Source organism: Xyrauchen texanus, chromosome 13, assembly GCF_025860055.1.
Source record: "Xyrauchen texanus isolate HMW12.3.18 chromosome 13, RBS_HiC_50CHRs, whole genome shotgun sequence".
Taxonomy (NCBI): domain Eukaryota; kingdom Metazoa; phylum Chordata; class Actinopteri; order Cypriniformes; family Catostomidae; genus Xyrauchen; species Xyrauchen texanus.
The window spans coordinates 23521268-23537592 of NC_068288.1; the positions used below are offsets into that span (position 1 = coordinate 23521268).

Below are 16325 nucleotides of genomic sequence, written 5' to 3' on the forward strand. Positions count from 1 at the left end.
ACAAGAACACTTGCTGTTTTTTTTTTTTTGTGTGTGTGTGTTTGTTTTAGTGCAAACAAACCCAATTTTAAACCATTTCACATTGTTGCACATTTTCTACTCCTCCAGACAATATTTTCATATACAATTGGCAACAAAAACCTTGACAAACTGAATAATATTAAATAACAGTCACAAATTGTAATGTCTTTTGTTATATGGAAATAGTTACAACACATAAAACTGTATCAGTGCTTAAGACCACACCAAACATTGACACCACAGTATACCACTTCCTAAAAAAAATCCACCATGGGAAACAAAATGTTTGCTATGCTTTTACCAATTGATCAGCTCTTTTGGGAATAAAATTGTTTTTTGCTAAAGTGGTCTAAATTAATGCTATCTCTTTTTGCTTGTATTGAAATCTTTAATTGGTCTATTAGACTAAATATAATTGTAAAAAACAACAACTAAGTTTTGTGCCCCATTCAAAGGAGCGGAAAATAATTTCTAATCCTTATCTTTATTTAGAGCAAGTTGTAAATGAAACACAACCAAGTAAAATGTACAACACAATAGTCTCACTGATAGGTTTATTTGTATTACTGTACAATAAAATGCCTCCAAAACCACTGGACAAATGAAAAAGTGTTAGATTTTGGAGAGACAGTATTGAATGTGAAAAGCTTTGTTTTTTCAGCAGTCTCATGCTAGAGCAGTCTTTTTTTAGTTTCTCTTTTCTTTCTGTATTTTACTCTTCAGATATTTTTCAAGACTCAACCTGAAATGGAAGAGATGAGGGTTGTAAACATGACTTGCAAACAAGATTGACCTTATTCATCATATTTAACTATACATAAAAGAGAAGAACTAGTCCACTATATAAACTTGTGCTTTGAAATTCACAGTGCATTAGCTTAAAGACTTCATAATAAATTAGCTACATGCATGGAACCTCCAGATCAACTATTCCATAATTCATTGCAAATTAAATAACCAGTTTCACAAAAAAAAAAAAAAGACTATGTTAAAGGTTCACTCAGTAACTTTTTGCTTGTGTCATCTTGGGATCACAGTGTCACCTAGTGGTGTGAATGCAGTATCATTCAAAATCAACAGTTTTCAGTTACAGGTGCCTTTCAGTAACAGGTCTCTATTCACAATCAGCCATTAATTTGATCCAAGAGTGAAAGTGTTAAATAATACAGTTACTGAGATTTAGCAAGCAGTATTCAAATGGTCATGTGATTCTAAAAGGGCGGCCCCCATGAGGGTGCACCTGCCCATGTAGAATAAAACAGCTTTTATAAGGTTACAGATAAGACTGGACTCATTTAATGTGAGTGCTCATGATTTTATACATATGTTAAAAAATATGTCAATTTCTTCAGGGGTAAAACTTTTTGATGGGGAAATAAAATTACTGAATGCACCTTTAAATGTTAAAAGTTAATCCATTGTTACAGAAGGAGGTAGTGGCACCATACTCAGTCCATTTCAAATTAGTCCATTATTCATTGCAAGCAAACTAAATCATATGTTAAGCTGCAGAACAAGAGACAGCATTCATGGGAAAGCAGGAAGATTAACAAGGATCCAATATGGAGATACTCCCTCTTCTACTTTTCTCCCTGATGGAGTAACACTTTTTGTAGTCTGCTCAAACACAGAGACTTACCTTGTGTAAGGGGCAACATGTGATGGTTCATAGAAACGCTTCCTTTTGTATCTCGTATTCAGATACCAGGGGATGGGGTATTCCCTATAGCTGTGCCTAAAACATATATGGTCATAATAACACTTGTGCAGCAGAGGGATTCATAAATATTCTACAGACAATCATTTATGCGTTTGACATACCAGATTGTTTTGCCAAAGACATTTCTTCGCCATGCACCTGGTCTGGATTTCTCTTGTCCTGTCTGCAGTAAGCGGAGAGAATCTTCTCGCTCTTTCACAACGGTGTCGAGACGCTTCATTGACCTCTCAACCTATCAAAGGAATTCAGAACTGTACATCCATGTGCACATGATAAATAGACATCCTATAAATAATTTGCCCAGTGATAGTTGAAATTTTGATGAAACATACCCAAACTAGAGATGCACTGATACAAAATTTGTGTGCAAAATGAGATTAGATTATTCAGAACAACATCTGCCAATACCAATGATACAGTAACTTGTTTTAAATCACTAATAATTAATTACACAAGTTCGATTGTGTAATTGAAATAACTTTATTCTTTATGTCTATATATGTCTGCCATGTTTCAGAGTTACTGGTATCAGTTATAAACAAAACATTGAATCAAAAAGATTATTTTTAACTCACATTGACCTTCTTAACACACATTAACTAAATTCTAAATAGCCTCTTGTTAGACTCGCATTAAATTGGTAAGACTTTTTTAATTAAATGAACTGAAATTATGAAGCTAGTCCCTTTATAGCTGGAGCTGGCTCTGCTTTAGCTTTAACAAACTCAAATTCAATGCTGTGATTATTTGTAAGGCAAATAATCCAATTAGTTGTGTTAAAAGTTACACCTTGTGAAATTAATACATATTAATAATCTAAGTAATACAATACTAAATACAGAACAATCCAATTATTGTTTTTATTGGCCGATATCAATGTTTGGAAGAGATGGTACATCTCTAATCCAAACACCTAAAAACATACAGTAGGCTTTGGGGGCCTGGGTAGCTCAGCGCGTATTGACACTGACTACCACCCCTGGAGTCGCGAGTTTGAATCAGGTCTCCTATCCAACCAAATTGGCTTGGTTGCAAATGAATTTCTGTTTATGTTTTGGCCTGTCTGATTCTGCCCACTCACAAATTGTATTTAGACACTTCCGGGTAGCCAGATTTGAACAAGTTTGCAGGCAAACAATGCTGCATGCTGCTGCCATGGAAGCCAGCAAACGAAGTGGATCAGAGATAACAGATTCCACCCGACCTAAAAATCCTCACCATCCATCTAAAATCCACCATGACTGGAGTGTAGTAAAACAAGGATAAATATAGCTGCAAGCAGCGATGGCGGGCCCAAGCCGGTGGCACCGCCACCCCCGTGCCTTTAGGGTCGCTGTGCACGATGGGCAATAACATAACCTCGCTTTGACTGTCGAGAAGATGTGTGCTGTAGAGCTTGCATCAGTGTGGGCTCTGCAAAAGTGCGCATCGAGGGCACATATCAACCACAAAGTATGCAAGAATATGTAACGAGGCACACGTGCCAGGTCTTGTGTGTCACACTTGTATAAGGTTCAATATAATTCGATATGGGCCAACTGATCAGAAGATAAGGAGCGGCTACTGAGAGAGGGAAACAACACAGCAGGTAGGTGAAAACCAAGAGCTTTTTTTACTGGTTGGAATCTTGTATTCGTTCAAGAAATTCTTAATTGCAATTTGTCTGGAGCATGTAAATCTCAATACTGTAATTTGACAACATACAATGTATGATAATGCTTACAATCAAATCTCTTTTTGAAATTCCAGGAAGTTGGACTCATCAACTCAAACAAATCAACTCAATTGACAACAGTTGTCATATACTTTGTATGAAAATGAAATAATAAAATGAAACTTGGAAAACTCAGACTCAGTTTGGTTATGACCCAATAACATTTTTAGAAACAGTAAACAATGTTCTCAAAACAACATATTGCAACTTAATAACTCAAAACACTCTTTCAATTTAAAATGTAACAGTCTTTTCAGCCAAATGAATCAAATGTTAAAAATCCACTGAATTGATTCAGTTAGTGTCAGTTCAGAGTCAAATGACTCGGATCAAAAAAGTTTTTGACTCTTTAGAATCGTTCAGTTCAGAATCGATGTCTCTCCGTTCAAAGCTCGAGGAAAAATATGCAAAAACAAAGTCTCGGTCCAATTTGTCCGAAAACGAAAAGGTTTCTACGGAGCCCGGGAAGTCACCTGTTGGGAAAAAAAAAACAATCCGTGGCGACGGTTTTGCAATCCGTCCGCTCAGTTTATAAACTGTACTCACGAATTCTCAAACTGTTCCCTCGGTTTAACAAATCGTGCTCACGGATTAATAAACCGTACCCACGAGTTCCTAATCCGCGCTCTCAGATTTGTAAACCGTGCCTTCAGTTTTTGCAATCTGTACCCACAAATTCATAAACCGTGCCCACGCTTTCGCAATCCGTTCCCACGGGTTTGTAAACTGTACTCTCATATTTGTGGCTCGCCCTCATTTTCGAAGAACAAGCTTTTAACGTTCGTTGTTAACGAATCTTATTGTATATTGTTTTATATGTGTATTAAGTGTAATAGGCCTACATAAAATTGTCTTAACTGCGTCTGCATGCTTCAAGTGATTCTCAATTGTAGCGGGTATGGGGTGGAATATACGATTTAATATGAATGACGTGCATAAAAATCTTTTGTTTATTTGTGATAATCTTAGCACTTTATTATTATTGTCTCATCTGTATTATGACTGATATTTGACGAATTGCTTTGTTCCTTTTTTGTACGTTTTGGACAAAAGCGTCTTCTAAATATGTAGCCTAAAATGTAGGCTAATAATAATAATTATTATTATTATTATTAGTTTATAACTATAAATGAGTTCACTTAACACAGTAATATGTTTATCATAAAATAATTTATGAATGCTTTATTTTTAAGCAAAAATAAATGTAGGCCTATTTTATCCAAACCCGTAAAGGTTAGGTTATAGCCTATAAAAATAAAGCATTGATAAATTATTTTATGACAAACATATTACTGTATTACTAAGTGAGCTCATTTATAGTTATAAACTCTAATAATAATAATCATTATTAAATTTTAGGCTACATAGGCTATTTAGAAGACGCTTTTGTTCAAAACTTACAAAAAAAGGAACAAAGCAATTCGTCATATCAGTCATAATACAGGTTAGACAATAATAATAAAGTGCTAAGATTATCACAAATAAACAAAAGATTTTGATACACGTCATTCATATTAAATCGTATATTCCACCCCATACGCGCTAATTGAGATTTGAGAAATCTTTTTAGAAAATATAGTTTATAAACACCGTACTATATATCCCGCACCGTAACAGATGGCCTGGTTGAATCTGCCGGCACAGACTGGGGAGGAGCCACAAATCCGAGAGTACAGTTTACAAACCCGTGGGAACGGATTGCGAAAGCGTGGGCACGGTTTATGAATTTGTGGGTACAGATTGCAAAAACTGAATGCACGGTTTACAAATCTGAGAGCGCGGATTAGGAACTCGTGGGTACGGTTTATTAATCCGTGAGCACGATTTGTTAAACCGAGGGAACAGTTTGAGAATTCGTGAGTACAGTTTATAAACTGAGCGGATGGATTGCAAAACCGTCGCCACGGATTGTTTTTTTTTCCCCAACAGGTGACTTCCCGGGCCCCGTAGGTTTCTCATACCAGTTTCGATGAGTTCAAGATCAAAGTTCAATCAAATGGTCTCCGTGGGTGGCTCGCCTTTTACATACGCTCATATGTGTTGCACGTATCCAGGATGTTGATCACAATTTCTCGGAAGAAACACACATACAACAATAAAAAAAAAACAGCCTTGCAAAAACATAAGGCAGAACAATAATTAATCTTCCATTCAAACACTTTCATCAACAAATATCATGTATACACTTCAAACAACGTATTAACTCAATATCTTGACACTTACACACAACATTGTCACTTTTCATCGACTCGTTTGCATCTTCACATGTGATTAGCTTTAGCCCAACGTGCAAATTAACACTAGCTCACACACTATGCACAAGCGGCCTATATGAACTCTAATGTCACACTACTGATTTGCCGCTGCGTCTGCAACAGTTTCTTGTAAAATGTCAAGTCAATAAACAAAAAAACAACTCACCAAGGCAAGAATTTCACATCTTATTTTGCAAGAAGATAATTTGCGGTGCTTTTTGGCGCTCCGTGTATCTACATCGGTTTTTATTCTCGACTTCGGCGTCAGCTCTTCAAAGTTATCACTTTCACTCAAATGTAATCTTTTGATTGCATTCAAGTTTCTTTTCCTCAATATCTACTTTTTAATGAGGAGTATCTGCTTCGTCTGACTCGCTCGCTCTCTCCCAATGTTTTTTTGACAGCAGCAGTGTGGCCCGCGCAGTCTCAGTGTGCTGCTACCATTGGCTCCTTGGAGTGTCAGTCAATGCAGCACGATCCATAATTGGATGAAACACTTTCTCTTCTAAAGCACTCGTTGTTCTCTCTTATTCGCTTTTTCTCAATTTTACCATCTTTTTACACATCTCTCAACTCTTCTACTGGTAGCCTGGATCATCTGGGTTACAAATATCTCAGCTCTGTTGGTCCTTTCAATGCAAGTAAATGAGAAGTGGTGTGAAACAGATCAATAATTAAGTCATTTTTTACTATAAATCTCTACTTTCACTTTCACAAGCGCTCTTCTCTCTTAAGAGTTCTTTTTCAGTTTTTTTTTTTTTTTGGTGATTTACATAAGCATATCACCCCTCCTGAGCAGGGTGGACAATTTATAGTAAAAAATATAAAAATACTATATATACTACATACAATATATACTATTTATCTTTTTCACACCCACACCTATAATATCCCTTCTGAAAGTATGGATTAAACCACTGGAGTGTTATGGGTTACTGTTATGTTGCATTTATGTGATTTTTGGAGCTTCAAAGTTCCAACAGAGAAATTCCCTCCCCCTCCCACACACACACACAAAAAAAATGGCAGGGCATTCTGTCTGTCAGAGAGAGAGACACAGAGAGAAAAAACACAGAAAGGGAGGGGTCACTCTGTCTGTCAGAGAGAGAAAATTGAAAGAAATCCACATTCAAACCACAATATCTGACTTTCTGTTGGTCGGAGCTAATGACTGTAAATTAGAAAGTTGTTCGGCTTGACGAGAACAATATACACGCCGAGTTTTGTAACTGTAGATAGAACTAACTAAGTTATAACACACTTCATGTGTCCTTTTTAGTCATAAATCAATTTCCTCGCCACGGCCAAACCGTTCGAGATATCAAAAATCCGTCCGGAATGTAGCATCCTCAATGTCTTGACTTCATGCCGACCGAGTTTGGTGGCGATTGGATTCATTCTCTAGGAGGAATATATATAATTCCAGAGCACGTGTTTCCAAACAACCCATAATAGCCGACTTCCTGTTGGGCTGGCGTAAAACTTAGAGCACGAAAGTTGTTCGGCCCGATGAGATCTACAAGTGTACCGAGTTTCATATTATTACATGCAAGCATGTTTGATATACGGACAAGTGTTCGAATCCCATTCCAGGGGGCGCTGTCGAGCCCGGGCATGATGGCCGCGGGTTCCGACCCGTGTGCAAAGTTTCAAGAGTTTTGAGCACGTTAAGGGCACCAAAACCTTGAAAAACAAAAATAAAAGCATTTTCACTCATCAGCAAAATCAGCACCCTCCCCACAGACAAAGAGAGACGTAGGGTCAGTGAGAGAGGGAGAGAAAATTCTCCAAAACATCCACTTTCAAACCAAAATATCTGACTTTCTGTTGGTCTGAGCTAATGACTGTAAATTAGAAAGTTGTCCGGCTCCATGAGAACAATATAATTACTGAGTTTTGTGACTGTGGGTCAAAGTGTATAGCAACCCCCCCACTTTTGTCAAAAGGTGGCGCTACTGAGCCCCTGCACCACGCCCGTTTCTGAAACTTTGCACATGTCTACTGGCTAATAAATGTGATGTGTCTGTCGAGTTTCATGCAATTTCAAGTATGCTAAGAGTCTCAAAAGCATCAAAAAAGAATATTCGAGTTTGAAGCGTTGCCGCGGCAACAGTATCTAAGATATCAATAATCCTTTCACATGTCTACATCTGCCGTGTGTTTACATTACACACCAAAAGTTTTAAGTAAATCGGGTAAAAATAAGAGGGTGATTTCAAAGCATTTTGAAAATGACACACTTCCTTCTGCCAGTTGGTGGCGCTATAACTTTGACTCACAATAGTCACATCCATGCGATCGGCCTCTTACAGCGAACACACTGCTGAAGTTTCGTCGAGATCAATCTTTTCGCGCCATCATTTCGTTTCCTCGCCACGGACAAACCGTTCGAGATATCAAAAATCTGCCGGCAATTTTTCATCCTCAATGTCTTGACTTCACGCTGACCAAGTTTCGTGGCGATTGGTGGAATTTTGTAGGAGCAGTATTTCAAATTCCATTGCATGCGTTTTCCAAACAACCCAAAATAGACGATTTCCTGTTGGGCTGGGGTAAAAAGTAAGAGTATGAAGGATATATGAAACGATGAGATCTATATGTGTACCGAGTTTCATATTATTACATGCAAGCGTGTTTGATTTATGGACCAAGTGTTCGGACCCCGTTCCAGGTGGCGCCGTCGAGCCCCCCTGCCACACCCGGGTACCAGCTTCAGCCCGGCCCTAATGGCCGCGGGTTCTGACCCGTGTGCAAAGTTTCAAGAGTTTTCGAGCACGTTAAGAGCCCCAAAAGTGCCCGAATAGTCGTAAGAAAAATAATATTCTAACAAAACAATAGGGCCTTGCCTTTTCAAGGCTTGGGCCCTAATAATAATAATAATTAAAGCTGCGAGCAGCGATGACGGGCCCAAGCCGGTGGCACCGCCACCCCTGGGCCTTTAGGGTCGCCGCGCACGACGGGCAATAACGTAAGCTCGCTTCGACCGTCGATAAGATGTGTGCAAATTCCAAGAAATCCACATTCAAACCAAAATATCTGACTTTCTGTTGGTCTGTTTGTTCACTTGAGACATAAGGGGGTGATTTAAAAGCATTTTGAAAGTGACACACTTCCTTCTGCCAGTTGGTGGCGCTATAACTGACTCACAATAGCAACATCCATGCGATCGGCCTCTTACAGCGAACACACTGCTGAAGTTTCGTGGAGATCAATTAATGTATGCAGAAGTTATAACAGACTTCCTGTTTCTCTTACTGCCTTCTGCCAGTTATTATAGGCTTTGTACTTTACTCACGCTCCAATACCGACGTAGAAAATCATCCTCTTTGCATGCGTAAAAATATGCTTGGAAACATCACAGTGGAGCGGTGCTTACTGTGAATGATACTGAATTGTACTACTGACTATTTAAACAGAGTAATTTTTATATGGTAGGTTTACTATTTTATTATTATATTTTATTGCGGCTATAATGAACAGGCTGCAATGTCAAGATTGCAATGATGGAGTGTGTGTGTGTGTGTATTTGTAACCTTAAAGGGGTCATATAATGCCATTTTTGTACAAGTTAATATGAATCTTTAGGGTCTAAATGAAAACTTTGTAATATACTTTTATTAAAAATTCTCATTAGTGTTTTAAGAAAACACAAATTTTAACTGCTCAAAAACAGCTCCGTTTTCAGCACGCCGTTTCAGTGCATATGACTTTAAATGATAATGAGGTTTGGTCACCCCGCCCCTCCCTCCGTTCTGGGGAATTGTAGTCTTGAATCATATGCATTTGCAAGATGTAAACAGTATTTTGCCAGTATTGTGTTACCATTCATCTTCATGCAGTTATAACTGTTTTTTTTACATTACTTCTTAATCAGTAACATACAAGTAAACCAGGTGTAACTTAGTGTTACCATGTTAACTGTAACACCTGCGTACACAGTTTTTAATAACACAATAACCATAACGCGTTGTTCATTATAAACGTGTGATTATGAATTATATTGAGAACGTCGTAACGTTATGGAAAACATGCCGTAATGTACCCTGAGTGTAAACATTAGCCACATGCAGTTTAGCGTTGTTTTGGTTGAACTCACCTCTGAGTGCTGCTTTACCTGCAGTTGAGCGTTGTTAAACTCACCGATGAATGGTGTTGTACGCCACAATGAGCGTTGTTAAACTCACCGATGAATGCGGTTGCCTATGAACGCGCTAAACCTTTGCTGAGAGGGCACTTTGATATCAGATTGTGAGGGTTTTTAAAAATAAAAAAACTGTTGGAGGGTCAGATAAAGATGATCTGGGGGCCACCATTATACTAGCCCTGCCATAGATCATTCATTGTAGCCTATTCCTTTTTATTTTTATTTATTGCAGTCTCGACCCATTCGCAGCAGACGAAAACGTACGTGCAGGTCCAGCTGTTTCGTTTTGGTGGTGCGATGAAGACTTTCGTCGAACATCAGCACGAACGGTCCCGTGATTTTGGAAATTAGTCATCATCCGCTATTCCAAAGCGCGTAATGGCTGATGGCTGTAGTTTGCTGGAGACCCTTGACAGCAGTTAGATATTTTTCACTTTTTGAATGAGACTCCAGCGCCCGTACACCCAACATTCCCAATTTAATAGCTTTCTTGCATAAGCAGTAGGCTTCAAATGCGTTATTTGCAACTGGGTTTAACCAAGCACGAAATTCAGATTTTTCAAGCCAAGTATCGCTAAACTTGCACTTCCTCATAGCTGAATAAAATCCGTTTAACGTCTTTCTGTTGTATCCGAGAGACTCGCGCCAATAACACGAAAGCTCAAAGCTGGCTGTTGCATGTTGGTCTATTTTGTAGTCGTAATACAGCGAATTATATTTGGACTAGCGAAATAAGAAACTACAACAGCACGGAAGTAAAAAAAGAAACATTCCAAAGCTGCTAGGGAGCATTTAAATGAGATTTACATGGACGTAGGAAAATTAAGACCTGTTAAAAATTATTTAAGACCTAGAACACAATACTTCAGCAAATTTAAGACTTTTAAGGCCTTAAATTGTGATTTTGAAATTTTAGACTTTTAAGACTTTTAAGACCCCGTGGAAACCCTGTTTTTTTTTTATTTTTTTTTTTTGTAGAGTATTTTTTTATTGTATCACCAAAGCAATGACGCTCACGACTCCCGTTGAAGTATCCAGCATCTCTAAGGTCTGCAAATAACTCCATCCAGAACTGAGACCTATATACATTTTGAAGAGTCCTCAAGCTGATGCTTACACCGTGTACAGCGTACGAGTGGCCCTCGTTAAAATATTGAACGCAATGATGCAGTATGTCTTGTTTTTCCGTCTGGTCCGCGTCTTTTAAAATCTCCAAACACCGTTCTCAACAGTCAACACGTACAAGTGTTCTTCTTACGTTAAAACAACGAGAATACAGAAAATGTGCTTAGACCTCCATCTAGTGGTTATATTATAGAATTAAAGGAGAAATTACATATGAGACAGCTTTATAACTGAAATAGACAAGTTTAATATAACTATACTGATAAGTGTATATTTCCAACGTCATGTTTGTGTTATCCGTTTCTGTAAGTTTTTGTGACGTGTTTCAGAAAGATAATCGCTTAGACAGAGTAATAGTTTATTTTCATCTTAACCGGACATCACAGTTGATCAGTGAAATAATTCATAATTCAATATATTGATACCGATTTCTTTATCAACTGTTTGTTCAATTGAGACATAAGGGGTGAATTCAAAGCATTTTGAAAGTGACACACTTCCTTCTGCCAGTTGGTGGCGCTATAACTTTGACTCACAATAGTCACATCCACGCGACCGGCCTCTTCAAGTGAAGAAACTGCTTAAGTTTCATCGAGATCAAGTAATGTATGCAGAAGTTATAACACACTTCCTTGCTGTTTAAGCTTCATTTATGTGCTTTTTTGAGCTTCAAAGTTCTTGTGCAATGTGTTCCACATTCAAACCAAAATATCTGACTCTAGGTCAAAGTATGAAACCAATACCCCACTTTTGTCTGAAGGTGGCGCTACTGAGCCCCTAAAAATGCCTTCTCTTCACCTGACGGTGTCCGCTCTCTCTCTCTCTCTCTCTCTGTGTGTGTGTGTGTGTGTGGACACGCTGCCTGAGCCCCGCCTCCGACACAGAGTGCAGACAAGATGACAGAGGCAGCGCGATCAACTAAAATGTTGGTGACATTCATTTTAATGTAAAAATGAATCTGATTATTATTTTTAATAATAAAACAAATGATCAGTTGCAATATATCGCGGCACCAAAAATGATCGCGCTCATTTCCATATATCGTGCGATAAGTCGATATATTGACTATCGCGACAGCTCTAGTCCGACAACCCTAAAACAACATCATACTCGGAAGTTTTGATACGTTCGCATCGATCAGCCCATCCCTACTTTCTTTAGATATATGTTTCATGTGTTGGTTTTAAGAAAGACTCGGAGTACTCATAAAACTCACAGAACGAAATATGCGTCACACTTTACGGCGTTCTCAACAACATGTAAGTCTTCTTCATACGTTAAAACAACGAGAATACAGAAAATAGGCTTAGAACTCCACCTAGTGGTTATATTATAGAATTAAAGGAGAAATTACATGAGACAGCTTTATAACTTAAATGGCTTTAACTGAAATAGACTAAAGTTTAATATAACTATTCTGATAAGTGTATATTTCCAACATCATGTTTGTGTTATCCGTTTCTGTAAGTTTTTGTGACGTGTTTCAGAAAGATAATCGCTTAGACAGAGCGATAGTTTATTTTCATCTTAACCGGACATCACAGTTGATCACTGAAATAATTCATAATTCAATATATTGATACCCGATTTCTTTATCAACTGTTTGTTCAATTGAGACATAAGGGGTGATTTCAAAGCATTTTGAAAGTGACACACTTCCTTCTGCCAGTTGGTGGCGCTATAACTTTGACTCACAGTAGTCACATCCATGTGACACACTGCTGAAGTTTCATCGAGATCAGTTAATGTATGCAAAAGTTATAACACACTTCCTTGCTTTTATGCTTCCTTTGTGTGCTTTTGGAGCTTCAAAGTTCATTTGCAATGTGTTCCACATTCAAACCAAAATATCTGACTTTCTGTTGGTCTGTTTGTTCACTTGAGACATAAGAGGGTGATTTCAAAGCATTTTGAAAGTGACACACTTCCTTCTGCCAGTTGGTGGCGCTATAACTTTGACTCACAATAGTCACATCCATGTGACACTACTGAAGTTTCATCGAGATCAGTTAATGTATGCAGAAGTTATAACACACTTCCTTGCTATTTGCTCCCATTATATGCTACCTTTATGGGGTTTTGGAGCTTCAAAGTTTCCTTTGCAATGTGTTCCACATACAAACAAAAATATCTGACTTTCTGTTGGTCTGAGCTAATGACTGTAAATTAGAAAGTTGTCCGGCTCGATGAGAACAATATAATTCCTGAGTTTTGTGACTCTAGGTCGAAGTATAAAACCAATACCCCACTTTTGTCAACAGGTGGCGCTACTGAGCCCCTGCACCACGCATCAAAAAGAATAGTCGAGTTTGAAGCGCTGCCACGACCACAGTATTTAAGATATCAATAATCCTTTCACACGTCTACATCTGCCGTGTGTTTACATTATACACATAAAGTTTTAAGTAAATCGGGTAAAAATAAGAGTGTGATTTCAAAGCATTTTGAAAGTGACACACTTCCTTCTGCCAGTTGGTGGCGCTATAACTTTGACTCACAATAGTCACATCCATGCGATCGGCCTCTTCCAGCGATCACACTGCTGCGGTTTCATCGAGATCAATTAATGTATGCAGAAGTTATAACACATTTCCTGTTTCACTTTTCACGCCATAATTTTGTTTCCTCGCCACGGCCAAACCGTTCGAGATATCAAAAATCCGCTGTCAATTTTTCATCCTCAATGTCTTGACTTCATGCTGACCGAGTTTCAGTGGCGATTGGTGGAATTCTCTAGGAGGAGTATTTCACATTCCATTGCATGTGTTTTCTAAAGAACCCTAAATAGACGATTTCCTGTTGGGCTGAGGTAAAAAGTAAAAGTATGAAGGATATATGAAACGATGAGATCTATATGTGTACCGAGTTTCATATTATTACATGCAAGCGTGTTTGATTTATGGACCAAGTTTTCGGACCCTGTTTCAGGGGCGCTGTCGAGCCCCCTGCCACGCCGGGTACCAGCTTCAGCCCGGCCCTAATGGCCGCGGGTTCTGACCAGTGTGCAAAGTTTCAAGAGTTTTTGAGCACGTTAAGAGCCCCAAAAGTGCCCCAATAGTCGTAAAAAAAAACAATAATAATAATAATAATAAATATAGCTGCGAGCAGCGATGGCGAGCCCAAGCCGGTGGCACCGCCACCCCGTGCCTTTAGGGTTGCTGTGCACGATGGGCAATAACGTAACCTCGCTTTGACTGTCGAGAAGATGTGTGCTGTAGAGCTCGCATCAGTGTGTGCTCTGCAAAAGTGCGCATCAAGGGCACATATCGACCACAAAGTATGCGTGAGCACCCTTCCGATACCTAAAATGAAAAATGAGACACCCTTCGGTCTCATGGAGTTAATGGACACATGAAATAAGTACACAAGACTGAAAATTCATATGAAGTGTGCCATTTAGGACAGGGCCTATGACCGTGAACCACAATAGTCACATCTATGAGATAATTCAAATGTAGAATAATTTTTGATGTCATAGGATGTCATAGGTCAATATCTTTTGCAGCACTTAAATGTGTTAATCCAGAAGGCCAGTATTTATCTGGAGGTCTTTGTACAGGTTTATCAATGTAATTATAATTTACGCTTATGTGTTCCTATGATATGCAATGGAAGTACATTTCTATGTTTAACATGGGTGTATTCACAATACATAGCATACTGATATAATATCTTAAGATTATTTATCATTATGTTAAGTACATCACACAAATGTGACTGTATTCACCTGTAATGTCTCCAATAAGTACAGTATATTGGCCTGTATGGCCATGCTATATTGCCTTAGCTAGACTTTAGCTAACCTATTACATTAGCTAGTAGCTCATGAGTCATGAATGTTAGCAAGACACAAGTTAACTATATTTGTTTTTGGCTAATTAGCTGTATAGTCGAGGCACTGTACACGACGCGGAGGGAGGGCGGGCATCGACAAAATCTCATCTACCGACCTGATGTTTTTTATTTAATAAATATATTTGTTTGACAGGGAAGCTGTGCGCAAACAGGAATATATATATTAATTTATTTATTAAAAAATAAAATAAACACCCCAGAAAAAAGGGCACTAATTTCTCTCGAGGAAGAAAAAGGGCAGGTGCTCAAGCCCCCTTTGATGTCTATGTGTGCACGTGCCTGAGGGTGAGTAAATGATGAGAGAAATATATTTTTGGGGTAAACTCATTTTATTTGAAAGACTATCTAGGTACATAATAACACTGCATTGCTGTGACTGTTTATAAATTTCAAAATGTACAAGCTCACACTTTAAATGGTCAGTGCTTTGATTTTTAAATCATCAGTGATTATTTTTACATTTTACATGCCATTCAAAAACGTGGCATTTTACAGCGTAAGAGAGAAATTAAAAAACTTAAAATAATACCATTTGTACTTTTCAATGACTTGTCTATGTTCAGGGCGAAGGCTAAATTGTTACTGTCTCTTTAAGAGGGTTTTATCGCACAACCTGTTCTCATCAATCTGCGTATAAATAACACGACTTTATACTTCCAAATTGCGTGCATATGATACGCCAAAATCCAATTTTGCGTGCATATGATACGCCAATCCTTCCCATTAACATCAGTGGAGAGCAGATGCGTCGAAATACCTTCAACGGCAATGACGTCACAAGCGAGGCTCAGTTTGCCCAGTTCACCTGATGCGCGTACATCTTCAAACAGGTAAGGAAGGACAACAGTCCTTTTTGTAATCAGATCACGGTGTTAACTGTATTATTTTAATTATTACAGTGTTACTGCATCACGTTACATGGGGTCATGTGTCAAAATGGCAGCGAATGCGTTTAAATTAGTTAGTGAACAGTGGGCCGCTCTATTTGCTTCTACTCTAAACAGATCTGTTGCAGTTTGAAATTAATAAAACAGTTTTCAATCATGTTTTTACATGGGTCTTCATCTTTTAGACATGGCTGATGATAGCACTACAAATCAACAGACTGAATTAGTGTTTGCAAACGTTTTTAGCTAAAGTGGCCTAGCCTACGGGACCCCCCAGGTGTCAATAATAATGTGGAATAATCAGTGCGTATGAAATAATTCAGGCACGCGCAGACATTACTAGTTGCTTGCAGATGCATGATACTGTATGGTTGGATTAGACTCCTATCCCCAAGATATTTGATTTCTAATGTCATCATATATAGTGCATTGTACCTAAATTGCACATTGTTGGTTTGATTGCTTCTATTGCTCTCTTCGTGTTTAAGTGGCATTGGATAAAAGCATCTGCTAAATGATTAAATGTAAAGGAAAATTAAGCAAGATTTAGACTAGACCCTTTGTCTCCAGCTGAAAAACAGTAAGCTTACAAAAAAAAACATGA

The 16325-nt window shown here is 38.3% G+C and overlaps 1 protein-coding gene and 1 long non-coding RNA gene across 2 annotated transcripts; one reads left to right on the forward strand and one right to left on the reverse strand.

Moving 5' to 3' along the window:
* Positions 1-106: 106 nt before the first annotated feature.
* Positions 107-5866, reverse strand: LOC127653862 (39S ribosomal protein L47, mitochondrial-like). The gene is made up of 4 exons (XM_052140658.1): positions 5679-5866; positions 1843-1973; positions 1661-1756; positions 107-763 (listed from the first exon to the last, which is right to left on the reverse strand). The coding sequence occupies exons 1-4, from the start codon at positions 5685-5687 to the stop codon at positions 709-711; spliced, it is 291 nt and encodes a 96-aa protein (XP_051996618.1). The 5' UTR covers positions 5688-5866; the 3' UTR covers positions 107-708.
* Positions 1991-5477, forward strand: LOC127653863 (uncharacterized). Its single transcript, XR_007971873.1, has 2 exons — positions 1991-3903; positions 5406-5477. It is a non-coding gene; the product is annotated as an uncharacterized LOC127653863 (long non-coding RNA).
* Positions 5867-16325: the final 10459 nt, after the last annotated feature.

What these genes read in the sequence shown, in the direction of transcription:
- LOC127653862 (XM_052140658.1), bottom strand. An exon ending in GTCTTTGGCAAAACAATCTG is followed by an intron (nt 1,757 to 1,842) that starts GTATGTCAAACG and finishes TATATGTTTTAG; the next exon opens with GCACAGCTATAGGGAATACC. An exon ending in CATGTTGCCCCTTACACAAG is followed by an intron (nt 764 to 1,660) that starts GTAAGTCTCTGT and finishes CTTCCATTTCAG; the next exon opens with GTTGAGTCTTGAAAAATATC.